The sequence below is a fragment of the Fusarium phalaenopsidis genome (assembly GCF_050370095.1).
Source record: "Fusarium phalaenopsidis strain FUZ10S chromosome Unknown contig_32302, whole genome shotgun sequence".
Lineage (NCBI taxonomy): Eukaryota > Fungi > Ascomycota > Sordariomycetes > Hypocreales > Nectriaceae > Fusarium > Fusarium phalaenopsidis.
Genome location: NW_028145405.1, coordinates 4,835,147 through 4,853,518, shown reverse-complemented (window position 1 = coordinate 4,853,518; position 18,372 = coordinate 4,835,147). Strand labels below are relative to the sequence as shown.

The window sequence follows — 18,372 nt, the reverse complement described above, 5'->3', positions numbered from 1 at the left end:
GAAATGTAGGTAATTCGGGCATTCTATATGGCGTTGGTATCAGCCAAGTCTGCATTACCGAAAACTAATAGGCCTCTCGTTGGCGTCTCACTCGTGGAGGTTGGGGTAGCCCATTCGTCCCGCTTATGGCAATTGTGGCCTTATTGGCATTGTTCGTTGCATGGGCGAAGCCCTTTGATCTTCAGCTCGTCCTCTGTGCTGGATGTCTAATCCTTGAACTAGCCGGTGCACTCGCAGACTTCGGAAAGATGGTGTGGCACTTCCGGCTTCCCGTCGTGATCGCAAGAGCAAGGACAAGACTACTGATCCCAGTCTCTCCAGAAACAAGGGCCGTCACGATACCATGATTTTGATAGAGCTTCCCTAGCGCCCTAGTCATGAACTCTTCGCAACCGAAGCAAGTACGGATGCACGCCGACAGATCATGGGGACTTAAGGAGATGGGATTTCGCAACACTTTTCGACTTGTGGGCACACTTGAGACCCTCTTGATCTGTGTCTAGTGTAACAGTCAGCCTGAAGTCCTCCATGCAGTGTGGGAAGTCCGATGCAACCTTGGCATGCCGGCAACTCCTTCGCCTCGTACGGAAAATGGAGGAGTTGATCGATCAGCTCTTGCCTGGCCCCTGCAGGAAACTTCCTCGTATTTTTGGGTCCCATGCATGATGAAGTGCGTGAAAGTCATAGATGACATTGCTTGAAGCCTGCGAATATTGCAGTGGGCTAGACTCGCAACAATATGAACACAGCGGAGGATAAAAATGTGAGATGTGAGCGATGTGTGATCCATGTGACAACCATCAAGATCTGGCTTTGATATTGGGATTGCCGTAACTAGTGCTCTGGTAATGACCAAAATGGGAAAATGCACTGCATTGTGATATTTGCTGCACATCCAATCAACAATAGGGCTGGTATGAGTTGATTCAGATATTCTTGACTCAGCAACTTTTCGGTAGTCTTGGTGATGGGATGGGGGACCTTGTTGACCAAGCAGTAAGTGGTGACTCGGCCGGGCACGAATGCGGAATGTTTCAGTGTGCAAAATGTATGTCTCTGATGGCCGTTATTGTGTCTCTCTTCCGAGAAAACGGCCATCAGCCTCATTTCGTTGCTCTCTGCGACAGACGACATTGGAATGACCACTGGTAACCTATGCGATAACCTGTCAATAGCAGCATCACGGACGAGGAGAACAGACCATCAGATCGAGCATGGCGCCGGCGCTAAGGAGGATCAGGGTCTTACAGGGGTCATGAGAGGGGGCCCTTTTTTCATGGTTCACCTGATACAGGCCTGGGTGTTTATCTGAAGGCCGCAAAGAGTCCAGCGGCTGGAGGTTTCGGCTTGAGAGAAAAAAGAGAGTCCATAAAAAGGGCCACGGATGATGTGATATGGAAGTTGGTGATTCAGTAGTGCATCTGTAGCGGCATTTGGAGCTGACCAAAGTGAGGCGTCCACGTTGTTGTTGATCGGCCTGCGTTGGCGTGTTCTGTAGGTAGATTAGACACAGGGCTGGTGGGAGGTGGAAGGGGCGGAAGAGACCGAGGGATTGTGTCATCAGTCAAGCAGCTCATCTCATCATCCGCCCCAAGAAGGAGAAGAGAGTTTTCAGAGCAATTTCGCCTCGGCTTGTTGCATCGTGTCGGTCTCCAAGAAAGGTGTTGTTAGTGTTGCCACGGTCCCGCAGGCGTTGCCGGTAACATCCACAATTCCAGCCCAGTCTGCGGCAGCCTCTCCCACATGCCTTCCTTCCCCCGTGGACTTCCTCCGTGGGTGGGTAATCGCCCCGCCAAGCACGCGACCCTCTCTCTATTTTGATAACAAACCAGACCAAACCAACTCGACTCCAAGGCCAGGCCAGGCTCCGCTCCGCTATCAACAACGCTGCCTTACCCCCATGTCCATGTCCTTGTCCATGCTGCTCGTCCAATACCAGCTTCAGCATCACCGGGTCCTTGACGCTTCTTCTCTCTCGTCGTGGCAAGGCGCGTAAAGTGGCTTCGCTCGCATCTTCCAGGTCGTCAACTGCATAATACTCGACCAGATTCGGCGCAGCCAGGGACAAGCAGGAACAGCATTCGCATCCGTGATCCATCTGCCGCGCTCCAAGTACTCTTATTACACTTTTTCGACCCTCTATGGGTCTCTGCCGGCTTCCCCGTCAAGGTCAAGGTCAAGGTCCCAGTCAAGGACGCACAGCACAGCGCAGCAAGCACTCGCGCCTGCAGCAGCAGCAGCCCGGCCATCAGCAAGGCTCACTCGCTCTGCCACGCATATCACATCCCGAGTGCATCATACTACCGGGCAGTGCAAGCAAGCCGCCGACTGTGACCTGGTGGGAAACCCCTCCCCCATCCTTCCCTTCCCTTCCGGCTTGTCTGGGCGTGGGCGTCTAGGAGAAACCCGTCGGCTGTTGACCAAGAACTGGATGAATCAAAGAGGGGGCATCTGCTGCTAATTAACGCCTCCCACTACTAAGGTACGCAGTACATACACATTACTCGACCTCAGTCAGTGTCTTTCCGTCCTTGCCTCCGCGCTCCTTTCTCTCACTCATTCTGACTCTCATTCCCTCCCTCTTGTTTTTTTTTTCTTTACTCCCGCTTACCATTAGTGTCCAAGAATCGACCTCTCGTTCGGCCTTCATTTGCGGCTTCGTTTCCCAAATCTCGCCCCTGGGCTCGGGTCCTGTTTTTTTTATTGCGATTTCCCCTCCCTGGCAATTCCCCAAAGTCACCTGTTCTCCCTCCCCTCGGTGTCTCTCGTCTGTGTCCTGTGAACCGACTTCATTTTCAACCCTTGAGCCTTGGGCATCGGCTTTCTCTCTCCTCATTTACTCTGACTCGTCAACTCCTCTTTTCCCGCTGCACTCGCCATATCCTGCCGCTGCGGTTCACGTCGATCCTCTCTGCGATGCTCCACGAGCCGGCCTTGTAGCCATCTTATCGAGAACCTTGATCCGCGACCCGATAGCGATATGGGAGACTCCATCGGCGACCCCATGGATACCGCCGATGACGGCCATAGCGACCCTCATTCGCCCTGTCCAGCCTGCATTACTCCCTCCGCCCTCCTACCGATCCGAGATGGCTATTCAACAAGGCGGAATGACCGCATCGACGATCCCCATGACGAACCAGACTCGGACGCCGAGTTTGCCTCGATCATGGCCTCGTCCATGATGACGGGCCTCCTCAACACTACTTCCAACCCTGTTTCGCCTGGCTCCTCCAGCCCGGCTCATGACCAAGCCAAGGGTTCCGACTTTGTCCCTCCGACGAGACCGAGTAGCACTCCATTTCCTCATCCCGACCGTCGACACTCCAAGCCTTGCTGCTTCATCGGCTCGAGATATGGCGACGACGACCAGCCTGCCACTGGCTCTCCGGTCGCCCTCGATGACGAGCCTATTTTCCTCCCTCGCCCCGTTACCGACTTCAACCAACTACCCATCGAGGTCCATGAGGCGATTCTGGATCACCTGTTCGGCTATCGGGTCTCGGCAACCTCACGGAGTTCGATGGCCGTATCTAGCATTACAAAGAGCTGGGGAACTGCGCTGAGGCATTCGCGGAGAAGGGAGCTGACTGAGCTGGCACTTGTTAGCGACATCTGGCGGATCCTCGTTCAGCAGCGACTCTATCGTCACGTCAAGCTGAAGGCGACGGTTGATTGCCTCGAGGATGCCATGCTCCACCTTGCTTTGAACGACCACCTTCAAGCATATGTCAAGCACATCGAGATTTGGTTCCCCGTCTTTCAGCCCACCTACGGCCCGGTTGCGTTGTCTAACACTCTGACACTGCCCACCGTGACGATGGAAGGCCTGACGAACGCAACTTACACACTGCCTGGCAACAATTGCACCCTGGAACAGGTATTCCAGTTTGTTGCTCAGACATTGCCTCAGGCCAGAGTCTTGACGCTGGAGGGAGGCGAGCGTCGCAAGGCTCCTAGAGTCCTTCACTTCCCAGAGCAGAGGATTGACCCGGCTATCCACAAGGATCTTACTGTTCTTGAATCAGTGCAGACTCTGGTGACCAGGGGCCAATGGAACCTTATGCGTGATGACCGAGATTTCGCGACTGTGCTAAATGCGCTGCCAAGTCTGGTCGAGTGGCAGGGCTCGTATAGTAAACCAAAGTCCAAGAGCTACATCACCATGTCCGAGTTCCTCCCTTACATGCCTCGCCACATCACCAACCTCAACCTCTGCCTCGAGAGCGACTACCGTCGCGAGGGAGTCATGCCAGTCTTTTACTCCAAGGTGGTGCAAAAGACGCATATCTGCCTTAGAATGGCTGAGGTGCTGCCCTCGTTGGAGCACTTTGCATACACTGGCCGTGTGTGCCACCACTTCTTCGAGATGGCGATGCGATCGACAGACCCTCGAACGTCGAGACTGAAGTCGATCGACCTGACGGTCAAGAACTGCTGCCGGCACATGACTAGCTTTCATGAGTCGGGGTCTGGAATTCAGGACATGGGTTTCATTGATGCCTTCGATAAGTTGGTGGTGTCAGCGATTCGATCTCTTGAAAAGTTTAAGCAAGTTGTGTTCTTGAGGATCCGATTCGTTGATTTGGGTAAGTTGTCTCTGTTACTGTGGGATGGGTTTCTCTAACCTGAATATAGACTCTGTCCTACCTCCTCTCAACCCCTTCTTTCTGATGCGCAACGGAGTCTGTTCCGGCGTCTGGAGCGATAGGATATTGGCCGAAATGGGACGTGTTCGCCCAGAGGCCGTTTTCGCTGAGCTGAGCGAATCATTCGGCAACATCGTCTACAACAAGGATGGCAGAATGGTGATAACACCCGAGCCACCAAAGACCAAGATCACGTCGTTAAAGCTGTCCAACTACCGATCCCTCGCAACGGGAATCACCATCCAATAACCTCCCAGGCCATGAGCCTCGCTACGAGCACGCACGTGCAACTATAGGAGCGATCACGAAAACCGAACACGATCTACTCAAAATTTTGTCCAGCATTTTCGACATGCTTTTTTCTTTCTTTTTCGTTTTGCAGAAGGCGTTTCTTGGAATCAGGTGGAATGAAGCTCGTAATGTGAACTACATACCCAGGGGTAGGACGGAACTGGACTGGACCGGACTGGACTGCAGGGAGTTTGGGGGCGCAAAGATAATCATCTGGAATTCGATTTGTCGACATGGAATCTGAGAACGACTTGCTTGGGTGGAATTTGCTGAAGAACTGGACTACGAAGACGGGCAGAGAGTAACGCAAGGTAACCAGCCCATGGGCACTCGCCTGTATACCCTCTACGATTTTGCGATTTGGCACTATAATCGATGAATGAGATTGTTTAAAAATGTACTTTGTGTGGATTTTAAATATGCCAAGTCTCGTATGAGAGCGCTTTCAACGTGCATGTAACATTGCTCCTATTCAAGATGAGCCTTGACGGAAGAAGCAGCTGACTGGGGTACATCGGCCCCATCGCTGATGATGATACCCAAGATCCAGCAGTTGACAAGGAAGAACCCAAGAGAGGACAACCACAGGCCCGGGAAGAAGGTGCTGACGCCTAGGAATTCGAGCTGATAGCCGTTCTGCAGCCATGCAGCCTGGGATACGATCCAGAGGAGGAGAGCCGAGATGCCGAGCTTGGGGTTTCGTAGGAAGGAAGAGTTGGGGAGGTAGAGCGGTAGGAAGACCATGTACCAGAGGAAGTACTAGATAGATCAATTGTTAGTATACGGCGTGGATTTAGAGGTTGAGAAAGGGGATTGCTTACCTGAGATGTGCAGACCTTGTTAAAGGTTACGAAAGCGAATGTCTGAGCCATCATTGACGTTGCCAGATCACGCTTAGCAAGGGCAAGAGGGATGAGGATACAAGAGAGGAGAAGCTGAGGGAGGAAGGCGAGAGACTCAATGCGGATAGAGGGCGTGGCATCGGCGGGTGTTGCGGAAGTAAGGTAGAGGAGAACGTTGTAGGGGGAAAAGTTGTGACGGTGATCAATCCGGGAGACATGATGGAAGTATGTATGAACAAGGAATGGTGTACCGTAGCTAGAAAGAGTGAGTTGGCTTGAAGGAGGGCATCTCAAGTTGGGGACTTACATGGAGTACATGAGGAGGTTGAAGCCCATGAAGGTGGCAAAACTGATGAGGGCAAGCTTGACACGTTCTGGCGAGCAGAACTTGGTGAGACTGCCGATCAGAGATGATGGTTGAGAGGTAGCCTTTGTGGGCTTTCCCAGGCGCTCGTCGTCCATCCACCAGATGATAGCCGGTGCGTAGATGAAGGGATAAATCTTGAAGTGGACGGCAAGCCCCAAAATGACAGCAGCAAGGCTGACCCTCTTACGCTCAACAGCCCATAGAAGACCCATGGTTAGAACCCCCAGCAAGCCTTCCGAGCTCCCTCTCGTGCTGATAGTAGCCACCATGGGGTTCCAGAGCCACAACGCGGCAAACCCTCCGGCCGTGGCCTCATCCATGCCCCTCCGCCTAAGAACGCGCAGCATGAGCCATCCTGCCAGTAGATCCGCCGCAGCAAAGACCAGCTTGCCAAAAGCAGAGAAGCGGACAGTCGGGAGGAGAAGCCAGGCTAGTAGGGGCGTGTAGCGGTAGGTGTCGCGGTCATAGGGACTTGAGCCTGAGGCAAGAAAGCGTGAGGCGTCGGTGAAGACTAGGTAGTCGATGTCTGTGTACTTGAGAGCTGAGTGGGCGTCCTGGTAGAGGCCGTAGAAGAGAAGGATGAGGCGGAGAAGGAGGGCAATGAAGAAGAGGGGGGTTGTGCGGAGGAGGGGCGTTATGGAGGGCATTTTTGAAGATGTGAGTGAGATGAGGCCAGTTGGCGATGAGGTGTTGGAGCAATTGGGGGGTCAGGACGTGTAATTGCGCTATGCTAGGATCATTGCGAGGGAGGAGAGACTCTTATTGTACAGATTTGAAGTGATTTGAAGCTCGGGATGTATGTCCGGGTCGGGGATTGTGGTCCTATTGTTGATGGTGGCTTTGGACGTGATGAATGAGGTTCCAAATCGAGACGCGGAAGCGGGAGCTAACAATTTCATCAGCGGTAGGTAAGCTATCCCTGCCAAACCCCAAACCCACATCAGCAAATCAGAGGCCCGCACTTGATCCAAACCAACCTCCAGCATCATCGTCACCACTACCACCATCACGAAAAAAAAGATGTCGAGCGGCGTTAAGAGAGATCGCGACGGCAACGCTCGTGTCAAGGGTCCCGGGGGGTACAAGCAACAGCAGCCGAGAGGGAGGTTCCATGATATGTTTGAGGGCTTTCGCGATGAGCTCGATGAACACCATGATCGACGGGAGAGGATTGTGAAGGCTTCGCGAGATGTGACAGCCCAGAGCAAGAAGATGTGAGTTTTTACCCTCTCATTCACTTGAAGTAATTAGAATCAAATGCTAATGGACCTAGTATCTTTGCCCTGCAGAGGTCAGACAGCCTCCAACCATCTCAAGCATGACAGCTCACATCTCAATAGAGTCAAGCAGCTCAACAAGGATTTTCCCCCCAACATCCAGCAAGACATGGACACCCGCCTCGCCGAGATCGCCAAGCTCCTGGAAGGTATCGCCCCTGACCTGCAGAACGTCAACCGCTACCGCTACACGTCGCCGCTGCGCTGCCTGGAAGAGTTTGTCGAGGCCCTCTCGTTCGCGCACTACCTCCGCCACCAGAAGCTCATCACGCCCGAGGAGACGCAAAAGGCCATGCCGGCTGACATTTCGCTGACGCCAAATGACTACATGTATGGTGTTTTTGACCTCTTTGGCGAGTTGATGCGTTTTGCTACCGTGACCACGGCGCAGACTGGTGAGCTGGCTGGTGTTGAGGACCGCAACATTATGGGTGACATCCAAGAGCTCGGATGCGCTTTCGAGATTCTACCAGACGTTCCGACCAAGGACTGGCGAGGAAAGATGGGCGCCATGCGACAGAGCGTCAAAAAGGTTGAGAAGCTGGGGTACGGGCTCGTGGTGCGAGGCAGTGAGAGACCCAAGGGTTGGGTTCCGGACATGAAGGATGATGCCCCAGAGCCTTCTTCGCCTTGAGACAATGGATCTTATGCACGAGTGATGAGTTTGGAGTCTACGGCCGAGTTCTAAGTTGCTGTATGGGCAGGGTTGTTCCGTGGATGGTCGGAGAGGACATGTACGCCCTGTCAGGGGCTGGTCTCGAATGAGTTGACCAAGTATCATTGTAGGAAGCTACAAAGGCACCAGAGTATGCCTCGCGAGGCATTTTAAAGGCAACAAAGCCAAGATATAATGCTGTTATTGTACAAGCAACGAATGCAAGCTGTGCGCCCATGAATCTTGGTATAGACAGAGGAACATAGAGGTCCCATACTTAGCACAACGAATACAGAGACGAACTAGACGCGTGTTCAGGTTTGAGGCTCCGACGTTCGTCATTTCTCGTGTGAAAATTCGAGTCCCTTGAGGATAAATAGGCTTGCTTGTCGATATGGAACCCAGATTCAAATCAATCAAGCTTCTTCACTGGCAGCACACAACATTTCCCACCACGCAGAACCGTTCGATATAATAATATCGATCAGAAGAAACTCGCATAAACTTCTTGTGAGTCCCCCGCGCCAATTCGCTACCCGAGAGAATCAACGAGTTGTCGCTCTGCCACGCCACCAAGGCACAATCTCCCCCATGTGCTCCATTCCCTGCTTGCTTAGCGGTCTACTGAAAATGGCCGTCGGTCATCTCTCAGAAATTGTTTTTGATCGTCTTCTGACCAAAGCTGTGGATGCAGCGTTTGAGAAGATGTATGAGATGTGGAGGCGACGAAAGGCTGCCCGAGGAGAACCATCTCCGGATGACGCACCTCAACAGGATTCTAACCCAGCCTCAGCGGCATCCAACGGTGAGAATGCCTCTATGAGTGACGTGGAGTAGGAAGACGCATCGAGAGATGTCATGGGGTCGTTATCGGGCTAATGCTGGTGAACATAGAGATGGGGAAAGGGGGTGGTGAACATCACGGCGCATCAAAATAATCCTATTTTTTCTAGTTTCCCTTTGCCTCCATGAATTTAATTTTGCGTAGCAGAATAAATAAAATACTTTGGATGGGTGGGTGCATTCTCTTCTTCCGAGGTGATCTATCGGCTGGCTGGGAGGCATCACCATGCATGCTTTTTGTTAGCCATCCTGACAGATCATATCAACAAGGTCATGGGATGACGGACAGCGTCCAACGCCCAGCATCATGCGCTTGACAGTTCTTTCAGCGCGTATGAGCAGTCAAAATATGCAACATCTGGTGAAACTCGCTTCTGTCATCCGCCTGCTTGGTCGTCAACTCCCATGCCATCTCTCGTATCTTTTCAAGCAAAGCACAGAAGCTCGCTGAATGAATATCCATCCATCTGACGCATCGTAGGGTAGGAAATATTATCTGCGTGGTGTTCATCTCGAATCATCTGCAGCTGGGACCAGCATTACGCCCCCCCATCATCCTCAGGCAAACACGCCCCCCTTCTTCTTCCCGACAGCAAACACTGCCCTGCCGGCTGGTCTACACTCGACGCTCGACGAACTGCGACAAGCCGCAAACAACCGAGGATTAGGGTTTAAAAAAATATAGGGCTTCGCACTATTCCCTTTGATTTTATTTTTCCCTTCTATCCTTTTCCTCTTACCTTCTCATCTCTCTTTGCATCGCGACGCGGCAACGCACTTCGTCTCTCCGCGTGTTCGACGCGTCGAGGCATACACTTCTTCCACTGCCAAGTTCCTCTCTCGATCACCGGAGAATCACTATCTTCCTGATATCACAAGCATCTACAGCCGTTCGGTAAGTCGCGTGGACTCTCCTAGTATTTCTACTGCTGCCTGTCTCTCCCCTCTTCTCGACACCCCTCACCTCCTCACCTCGCTTCTCCTTCAAATCATCATACTTACGCGTCTCAAACAGCAGAAAAATACCCTGGCAGACCTATCTGACGCCTTGGCTTCCGATCTAGGCACTTGAGCGCCTGTGAAAAACGCGTCGAGCATCATGTCTGATCTAGTCTTCCGACACAGACCTGCAGATCTCCTTGGGGATCCCTTCATGGGCCCCGATCTAGACCCAGCCATGTCCACCTCTGACGATGCCGCCAAGGTCGAGGATGCCATCCCTGGCGAGGATCCCCCCGTTCCCTATCCAGAGACCAGCAATGACCAACCTGTCGTCACCAACCCTCTAGCGAGAGAGCCTATTCGACCTGAGGCCACGTGCGTTCGCACAACCTTCCATGTCAATGTGGACTGGCGGTTGGGCGGATCCTTGGCGACGGCTTCCAGCATAGTCGGCCAGATGTATGTCGAGCGCCTCACCCCACCAGAGACTATTCACCCTTTTCCCATTGTCCTCATCCATGGAGACTACCACACCGGCCAGGTCTAGACAACCAAGCCAGATGGCCAACCTGGATGGGCCTCGTTCTTTCTCCGGCAAGGCTTCACGGTCTACATTGTGGACATGCCTCCTAGTGGAAGATCCAACTTCCTCACGAGCTCGCACTGCGATTCGCTCCAGCATCACTCTATGTTGGTTCAGACTGTCGAGAGTGAGCTCACGGCTCCCGAAAAGGTGACTGCGACAAATCCCAGAATCAAATATCCGTCGGCAAAGTTCCACGATAAGTGGCCAGGGGTAAGTAGATACTATCCTAAAAGAGAGGATGATATTAACTATTCACAGTCTGGTCTTCGCCATGATGACCCCTATTTTGCCAACTACTGCGCTGGTCTGACTACGCTCTGCCTGAGAAAGGTTGAGCGCCAGTGTTTGGGCCAAAATGCCCTCCAGGAACTCCTCAAACACACCGGAAAGGCGTTTCTCCTCGGCGAGGGCACCGGAGGCATGATGGCATGGCTGGCCACCGACGTCGAGCCTGATCTCGTAGCCGGGGTTATCGCCATTGAGCCCGTGGGCCCTCCTTTCGGCACAACGACCCGCACGGCAGCAAGCGGCCACCGCATCTTCACTCAGAACGTACGCCGGGTCGAGGGAGTTCGGATCTACGGCCTGACTGACATTCCCCTCACCTTTGATCCCCCAGCTAACTTCCATGGGGGCGTCTCGTCTCCTTATCAAGAGCTGCCCCTTGACATTGAAGAGCGACTGAGACCCGACTTAAAAGGCATTTGCTACCTGCAGCGCAATCTCCACGAAGACGAAGTCATCTATAATCATGAGAGCGGTAAACACGAAATGTCAAACCGCACTCGATATCGCGAGCTCTACAACCTCAAAAAGGTTCCTCAAGCCGTCGTCACGGCTCACGCGAGCTCCCACATCATGTATGACTGGATGACCGTGTCATTCATGGTCCAGGCCGGAGTTCCCGTCCAGTGGATCAAGCTGGACGAGCACCAGATCTTTGGCAACGGGCACCTCATGTTCCTCGAGACCAACAGCGATGACATTGCCCGTCTGCTCACCGGGTGGATCTACAACATGACGCCCGAGACCTTCCGCGGCAGTCTTCCGCGCCCTATCGCGACCCCTCACCCTCGGCAAGTCTATGATCCTCCCGAGGAACCCGCCGAGCAAGCTACCGCTCACCTCCCGAGTGTTGACCTGATGGAGGGCGTGGAGCCCGCTCACCACAACGATCAGCCCCTGGGCGCTCAATCAGAGCATGTCGAGCCAGCTCAGCCTGAGCATGTCGAGTCTTCCCAACACGGTGTTCAGTGGCCCGTTGTTGAAGCGGGTCATGCCGAATCCGTTCAGCTTGAACATGCGAACACTCGTGTCGACATAGCCCAGTTTGAACATGTGGACACTCATGTCGCTTCAGCTCAGTCCGAAGATGCGAGGGCCGCTCACCACAACGATCAGTCAGTCGGTCTTCAAGAGGATCACGCCAACTTGGTTCAGACTGAGCGCGTTGAGTCTCGCCACCACGATGGTCAGTCGCCTGGTGTTCAAGCGAATCTTGCCGACTTGGTTCAGTTTGAACATGCAGAGACTCGTGTCGATTCAGCCCAGGTTGAGCAGCTGGATATTCCTCACCACAACGATCAGCCACCCGGTCCTCAAGAGGGTCATGTCGCCCCAGCTCAGGCTGAGCATGAGGAGCTCCTTCAAAACGATCAGTCGCCCGGTTCTGAAAATGATGTTGACCTAGTTCCGTTTGAGTATCCGGAGACTCCTCATAATTCTGCTCAAAACTCCTCTGATCAGTCGTACGAGCCATCTTCAGGTTCTGGTCCCAGCGGTGACTCATCGGGCTCTCGTCACAGTAACCAGTCCTCAGATTCTCATCGCGACAACCAGCCTGCGAGCTCTCGTCAGGACAACCATTCTCCCGACTCTCACCAAGACAACCGGTCTCCGGGCTCTCAAGGCAATGGTGGCAATCCAGGGCAGTCTGAGCCTACTTCTGACATCTCCTACATCAACTCTTCTCCCTCTCAGAGTGATGACGAGATTGTGATATCTCAGCCAGCCGTTACTCCCCAGAACCCGACCCGAAGCTCTCTTGGCTACTCGCAGGGTCCCTCTTCCTCTTCGGCCCATGAACAGTCTACAAACAAGCGACCCGCCCCGTCGTCTTCTGGTCGACGCTCTCTTGCATCTGACCCGGGAAGTTCTCCCCCCGCTACTTCATGGGAACCTGCTCAGAAGCGTCCTCGGATGTCCACGTCTCCTCTTGGGTCAAACTACACCCCTTCTGCTACCAATGAGACACCTGGAGGCTCTTGGTATACTGATGATAGTCCTCAGTGGGATCGAGACCAGAGCGTCGAGTCGCCCATCACGAGCCTCGCCATGTTGCGACCCGCTCACCCAGCCGGGCCGGTTCAGCTGAGACCTCGAGTCGTCACCACCCTCAGTTCTCCCGTCATCGTAAGCCCCCCTCCTGTGGGCTACACTCCTCACAAAGCGTTTGTGCGAGCTTATGGTTTGGTTGATCTCTCGCCTGCCCAGGAGCAGCCTCTCAGTGCTACCAGAGACGCCCGTGGTCACTCTCCTCGCAACCAGTCTACTCAAGGTCGTTCTGACCGAGCTGACTCTCCTCAGGGGTACACTACTCAGGGCCACTTTACCCAAGGTTATCATACTCAGGGTCATGCTACTCAGGGCCATTCTTCTCAGGGCTATTCTACTCAGGCCAACTCTACCCAGGGTCGTTCTGCTCACGATCACACTGCTCAAAGTTCCTCTACTCACGGCTACACTACTCGAATCTACCCCCACTCGGGAGCTCGCTTTGAGTGCCAGCCAGGGACAGCTGAGGAGTCGATCGCCGCAATGGCGAGAGTCAACAAAGCCCGACTGGCCTCCAACGCCGGCCGCTCGGCTGCAGCAGCCGAAGATGTGCATTTCTCTCCCTTTAAGCAGCCTCGAATTCTTCCAGGCAGCCAGATGAGCCAGCTCAATGGAACGAACAACACTGAAGAGGCTCCACAGGCCACGACCCCTGCGCCGGCTGCTCAGCCTATCCCAGAACGCCCCACCACTCCTGAGGCTCCAGACTCGGAGGCGGAAGATAACTGGTTTAGCATGTTTGGTTGTCCCCCTCGTGCGACACCTCCCAGTCCCTCGCCGGCTCCCAGAGGCTCGTCCAACCCGGGGTCTAGCAACGTGAGCCGAGGCTCCCCCGTCCGTGCTGGGTCTAGCAAGCGACACGCTTCCAAGTGAAGCGCAGCATGAGTTTTTTGTCTTCTACATGGAGTGAGGTGGTAATATCAAAGTGGAATCGGAACAGGGTCAAGGTTGGAGTTGAAGGATGAAGCATGGAGGATGAGGCATGGTGGACAAGGGACGGAATAAGGTTGAAACTTTTTGGAGCTTCAAGGCGATCAGTACCAAGGGTATAGATACCTTAGCTATCGGCTGCGTGTCCACAGTGGCCGCTGTAAGTTAGGATTGTACGGAACAACGGTTACTCTCTTTTTGATCGACCCGAGACCCTTTAAAGCCATGGATTCTCAAGATCCATACTGAGTGACCGAGGTGTGCCGTCAATCGAGTGTCCAAGGTCAGGGGAGTCCTGCCAGTTCTCACTCGGCATGCCTTGCATCAGCTCCCCAAAGCCAGGCAAAGTATCTGTCTCTTCCCAGTAGCTTTGCACATCCCCCGTGCTCATTGCTTCTCCCATGTCCGACTCCGATTGTTCCTCATCTTGATCCACATGGAAGTGGTGCGGGCAGCCTCTAACACTCCCATCATCAGAGCTTGTTTGCTCTTCGTCTCCTTCTGTGTCGAGTTCTGAACCTGATTCGAACTCCTCGTAGTCCACACCCAGGTAGTATTTCAAACACTCCCGGCATGTGCACTCGTGGTCTTGAGATTCGTCATCGCTGTCTCCCTCCCCAGGTTCCAAAGGCGGCCAGAGTTGATCATCCCAATATGGACATTCTGTCTCTCTCCCTTTCCATAACTCCTCAAAGTCGTGGCGATCGTATCGCAACCCAGTGATATCAGCGTGGTCTGACGTCGTGTATGTCGCTCTCCGTCGATAGCCTGAACGAAATTGAGAAATATCGTAGCCGCAGCTGTGTAAAACTGCGTCCCAGAGATCTCCGGGGTAACTAGTACGTGCCTCCATACCTCCACGCGTAGTGTAGGCAATGTCCGAGACAGACCTTCCGTGCTTATCAACAGCTCGTGGATCTGCACCTTTTTGTATGAGATACCCAATGGCTTCAAACTCATGCAAGTATAAGTTTTGTGCCCTGGACCACACAGCTTTGCCAATGCATATGTGGAGACAGGTCCTCCCTTTCTCATCTCGATCCTGGATGTTAGCGCCGAGTTGAAGGAGCTGGTGAAAATCCTCTTTGGTGTAGCCATTGAGACCACTTCCACATTTCAGAAGGAGCGGGGACATTCCTGACCTGCTGCGATACGTCTTGAAGTCAGCATACGGGGCGACAAATTCTGGGTTCCAGATGAATTTGATCGCCTCCTAAGCCAATATTAACTTGGGCCCTCAATGTAGGTATGTCAAGCATAAACCTGGCGTCTTACAGGTGTCCCCACCGTGCTCACACGTTCCAGAAAGCTGTTCTGACCGAGGCTGAAGGTTGGGTCAGCACCTGCGCGTAGTAGGAGTTCGCGGCATCCTTTGGATCGTTGGGCCTCTTCGGGTTTCCCTAGCTGATCGTTGGAAGACACCAGCTGCAGCACCTGCCTAGCATCATATCAGCATCAGCTGGTTGCCTCGACTGTAGAGAACAGTGAACCCACACCATGATAGCCAAATCGACGTCGTCTTCCCAATCATTACATCCACGGTCATCCGCGACATGATGAATATCAAGTCCACTGTCGATCAAGAACTTGCACATTTCTGGCTGTTTCACCGAATACTGAATCGCGCTGGATTAGCTTGGGATGGCGAGATCTCATATCTGGGACTTACAAAAAGTAGTGAGGCTCCATACTCGTCATGGTCGTGGAGAAAAGCCTCGCGGTTCTGGAGCATCTCCTTAAACCCTTGAAGGTCACCTACTCTTACCAATTCGAATACCGGCGACCCTGCAGGCAAGACTCGACTCACCCGCAATTGTGAGATGGATGACACGTTGCCTGTGAAAAGCTCTTGTTGTGTTATTGACGCCAATAGCATCTGGCGATCTTGCCCCTGGCTGGGTACAAAGGCCAGTGCCATCATCCAGTCGGTATGGCATCGTTTTCCTGATCTTGTGTCGTCATTATCCTGGTCCTCTGTGGCTATTGCGCGCTTTCGTTTTTGGACTCTGAGACTGAACTTTCCTGCTCCGACGACTGCTTCGCTAAAGCTGTGTGTCTGCTCCAGCACTTGGGTAACAGGCCTTCGAGAGGCTCCAACTGTAACTAGTAAGAAAATCACCCTGGCAAACATATCCCAGTCACCCGAGAAAACATACTTCCTGAGTTGATGGACAAGACTTTTGATCCAAATGACCGACCAAATCGCCGCAAACCACTCTCAAATGACTTTGGATCCCAGACAGGGAGCTTCTGCCTTCGAATGTTCTTTACGAGCTCCTGCAAGTCTTCGATTACAGACTCGACCTGGTCGTCATCTTCCGCGTACACATCGACGGCATCCCGTTTCTCGTCAATCAAGCCACAAAGACTATTGATTCTTTCCATCATTTCGTCATTCAAAACTTTAGTGGCTCTATCCGTAGCTTGTTCATCATCGCTTCTCGCATCAATCATCGCCACATCACCCTCGGGCCCAGGAGCGATACGGTCTTTGATCTCTTTGAGTAGCTCGAACATGGCCCGAGTATCCTCGGATGAGATAGAATGAGTAGCCTCGATGGTCTCCTGAATGGATGACAAGCCTGCCTCTAAAGCACTTCTTCCATCGTTGTGGCTACTCATGATGCTCTGAGCAGCGCCTTGGATGGTTGCTGTCTGCGTCACGAACTGGGTCTGCATTGAGGCGCCGAATGAATGGATTTGTTGTTGGATCTTCTCGTTCCCGTCTCTCGTTGCATAAATTGCATTGCTTATAACGCCCATGTCAGTCAATGTGGCATGCTGTTAGCCAAAGGTGATTACCTGGACAGCACATTCAGCCTGAGGCTGAGCATACTGGTTTGATGTGCTACCCAGTGACCAAGCTTTTGCAGGTCGCTTTCGCTAATAGCGGCTTTCAAACGCTTCCAGAACCTTCCAGTGGCTCTCTCCCCGGGAGAGACCTGGAGTCGCTCGATAGTCGTTGCCAACTTGCCAAGAGTCTCACAACACTGGCGAGCCTGACCATGCAGAGCCGTGTCGGTTGCAGCAGCGCGGCACTGGAGCAACTGCTCAAGGATCCAATGCAGCTGTAGTAAACCGGCTGCCAGGTTCCGTACACGGGCTGGGCCATCACTGATCGCAGAGAGTGTGTCGTGGGTCAGCTTTGCCGACTTGATGCCCAATACGACGAAGGCCAGGACATTGGCGCCAACGCCTATGGCCTCCATGGCGGCGGTGTGAGCACAGTGTTGAGGTTCCGCGGCAAACAAAGGGTCGTTTCAAGGTGACGGAGGAGTAGTGGTCGATGGTGCCCGGATGGAGTTGTGTGAAACTCGAAGAGGGATTATGGGTTGAAGCAAGAAGAGGGCTGAGTCTGCAGAAAACAGGCGGACAGTGTAATGCAAATGTGCTTCGATCCAACAAGGGTGAGTTTCAGCCCTGGAGTGTGCCTGACCAGAACCCCTGGTACCATGTCGCGGATGATTGAACCGCGATTAAGGCATTCATGGATGCTTATTGGCCCACGAAATGAGGCTTGGAGGGCATGCATATCCGTAGAATGTGCACCATTCAGGAGCGTTGACTGAGAGCCTGATTGCACTTGGCATGAACACAGCCAACCTGACATGGCTGAGTGAGGCATGGACACATGCAAGCAAGGCAGAGTAGAGTATTTGCCTTAGCACGCAGTCATAAAAAAAAACATGAGACACTGAGTCAATAATCTCAGGTTTTTAATATAAAGAAAAGGCCTTTATGTATAATAAATAAAATATTCAAAGATTTATGATATTATTTCTTATTATTATCTCTTATTTAGCTCATAATTAGGCTATAAAGTGAATACTCTTTACTGACTCAACTGAGCGCAGCCGTCCTAGTGTCTCAAGTTTTTGTACGTAGACTACCACTAGCCATATTTAGTTATTGCTTCCGCGTTACATGGGGACTCTCCATTAACTGCAATCAGGTTGACCGCAGGCGAGTCAAGAATAAACGAGACAATGCCCCTCGAACTCCTCAGAATGCTGTGACATATAAGATAAGTAACAAATCAAAAGCGCCGAATTCATCATAACAGATAATCTTCTAAAATTCTCTAATGCAACTTTTGCTATAGTATTCCTGCAGCACCTTAGAATGTGGTATTGTCTTTGTCCCAGTCTACATAGGCACACTATCTTGACCTTGGCACTAAGCAAGGTAGCAATAGGTAATACAGCCAAGATTACTGGATACCTAGTCTTCCTAGAATGCAACGCATTACTAATTCAGCCGGTTGCGTAAGTCGTCCTTGTTACTTGACTCGTCAATCAACACTTCAAAACGATCAGTGCATGTCCCTCAGATAGACGGCAGCTACCGATTCAACCACCCACCCTGCTCATCAGATAAGTCAGATACGGTAGATTTTGTACAAGGACAGGGATTGTGCGCGATCTAAGGCGATACCCGCAGTCCCCAGTGGGGAGAGCCGTTTCGCGGCATCAGCTGATCAAGGTGAGTCCGTGGAGGCGAAACAAGACGCGGCCCCAACGCAAATAGACTCGCCTGGGGCCCTCAGAAACCTGGGGAAACGGATCAATGGCAGTTTGGCATACACATACGATGAGCCATCCGGCGTGGATCTTGCGGACGCGGGTCCGAGCTGCGGACCCGGTGTTGCGGACCCGG

At 52.8% G+C, this 18,372-nt stretch overlaps 6 protein-coding genes across 6 annotated transcripts; 4 read left to right on the top strand and 2 right to left on the bottom strand.

The window, feature by feature from the left end:
• Positions 1-2,980: 2,980 nt before the first annotated feature.
• LRP88_08849 (uncharacterized protein) lies at positions 2,981-4,898 on the top strand (the record flags this gene model as incomplete). Its single annotated transcript, XM_083245347.1, has 2 exons — positions 2,981-4,589; positions 4,639-4,898. 2 exons carry the CDS (start codon positions 2,981-2,983, stop codon positions 4,896-4,898), a joined length of 1,869 nt encoding a protein of 622 aa, XP_083099841.1.
• Positions 4,899-5,408: 510 nt separating this feature from the next.
• On the bottom strand, positions 5,409-6,796 carry LRP88_08848 (glycosylphosphatidylinositol-alpha 1,4 mannosyltransferase I; the record flags this gene model as incomplete). The annotated part of the gene is made up of 3 exons (XM_083245346.1): positions 5,409-5,699; positions 5,762-6,038; positions 6,090-6,796. 3 exons carry the CDS (start codon positions 6,794-6,796, stop codon positions 5,409-5,411), a joined length of 1,275 nt encoding a protein of 424 aa, XP_083099840.1.
• A 373-nt stretch (positions 6,797-7,169) lies between these two features.
• Positions 7,170-8,060, top strand: LRP88_08847 (Translin; the record flags this gene model as incomplete). Its single annotated transcript, XM_083245345.1, has 2 exons — positions 7,170-7,363; positions 7,490-8,060. The coding sequence occupies 2 exons, from the start codon at positions 7,170-7,172 to the stop codon at positions 8,058-8,060; spliced, it is 765 nt and encodes a 254-aa protein (XP_083099839.1).
• Positions 8,061-10,023: 1,963 nt separating this feature from the next.
• LRP88_08846 (uncharacterized protein) lies at positions 10,024-10,413 on the top strand (the record flags this gene model as incomplete). The annotated part of the gene is made up of 1 exon (XM_083245344.1): positions 10,024-10,413. The coding sequence occupies one exon, from the start codon at positions 10,024-10,026 to the stop codon at positions 10,411-10,413; it is 390 nt and encodes a 129-aa protein (XP_083099838.1).
• Positions 10,414-10,488: 75 nt separating this feature from the next.
• On the top strand, positions 10,489-13,659 carry LRP88_08845 (uncharacterized protein; the record flags this gene model as incomplete). The annotated part of the gene is made up of 2 exons (XM_083245343.1): positions 10,489-10,662; positions 10,711-13,659. 2 exons carry the CDS (start codon positions 10,489-10,491, stop codon positions 13,657-13,659), a joined length of 3,123 nt encoding a protein of 1,040 aa, XP_083099837.1.
• Positions 13,660-14,967: 1,308 nt separating this feature from the next.
• LRP88_08844 (uncharacterized protein) lies at positions 14,968-16,925 on the bottom strand (the record flags this gene model as incomplete). The annotated part of the gene is made up of 6 exons (XM_083245342.1): positions 14,968-15,154; positions 15,211-15,332; positions 15,386-15,451; positions 15,524-15,813; positions 15,873-16,465; positions 16,519-16,925. 6 exons carry the CDS (start codon positions 16,923-16,925, stop codon positions 14,968-14,970), a joined length of 1,665 nt encoding a protein of 554 aa, XP_083099836.1.
• Between the last annotated feature and the right edge of the window lie 1,447 nt (positions 16,926-18,372).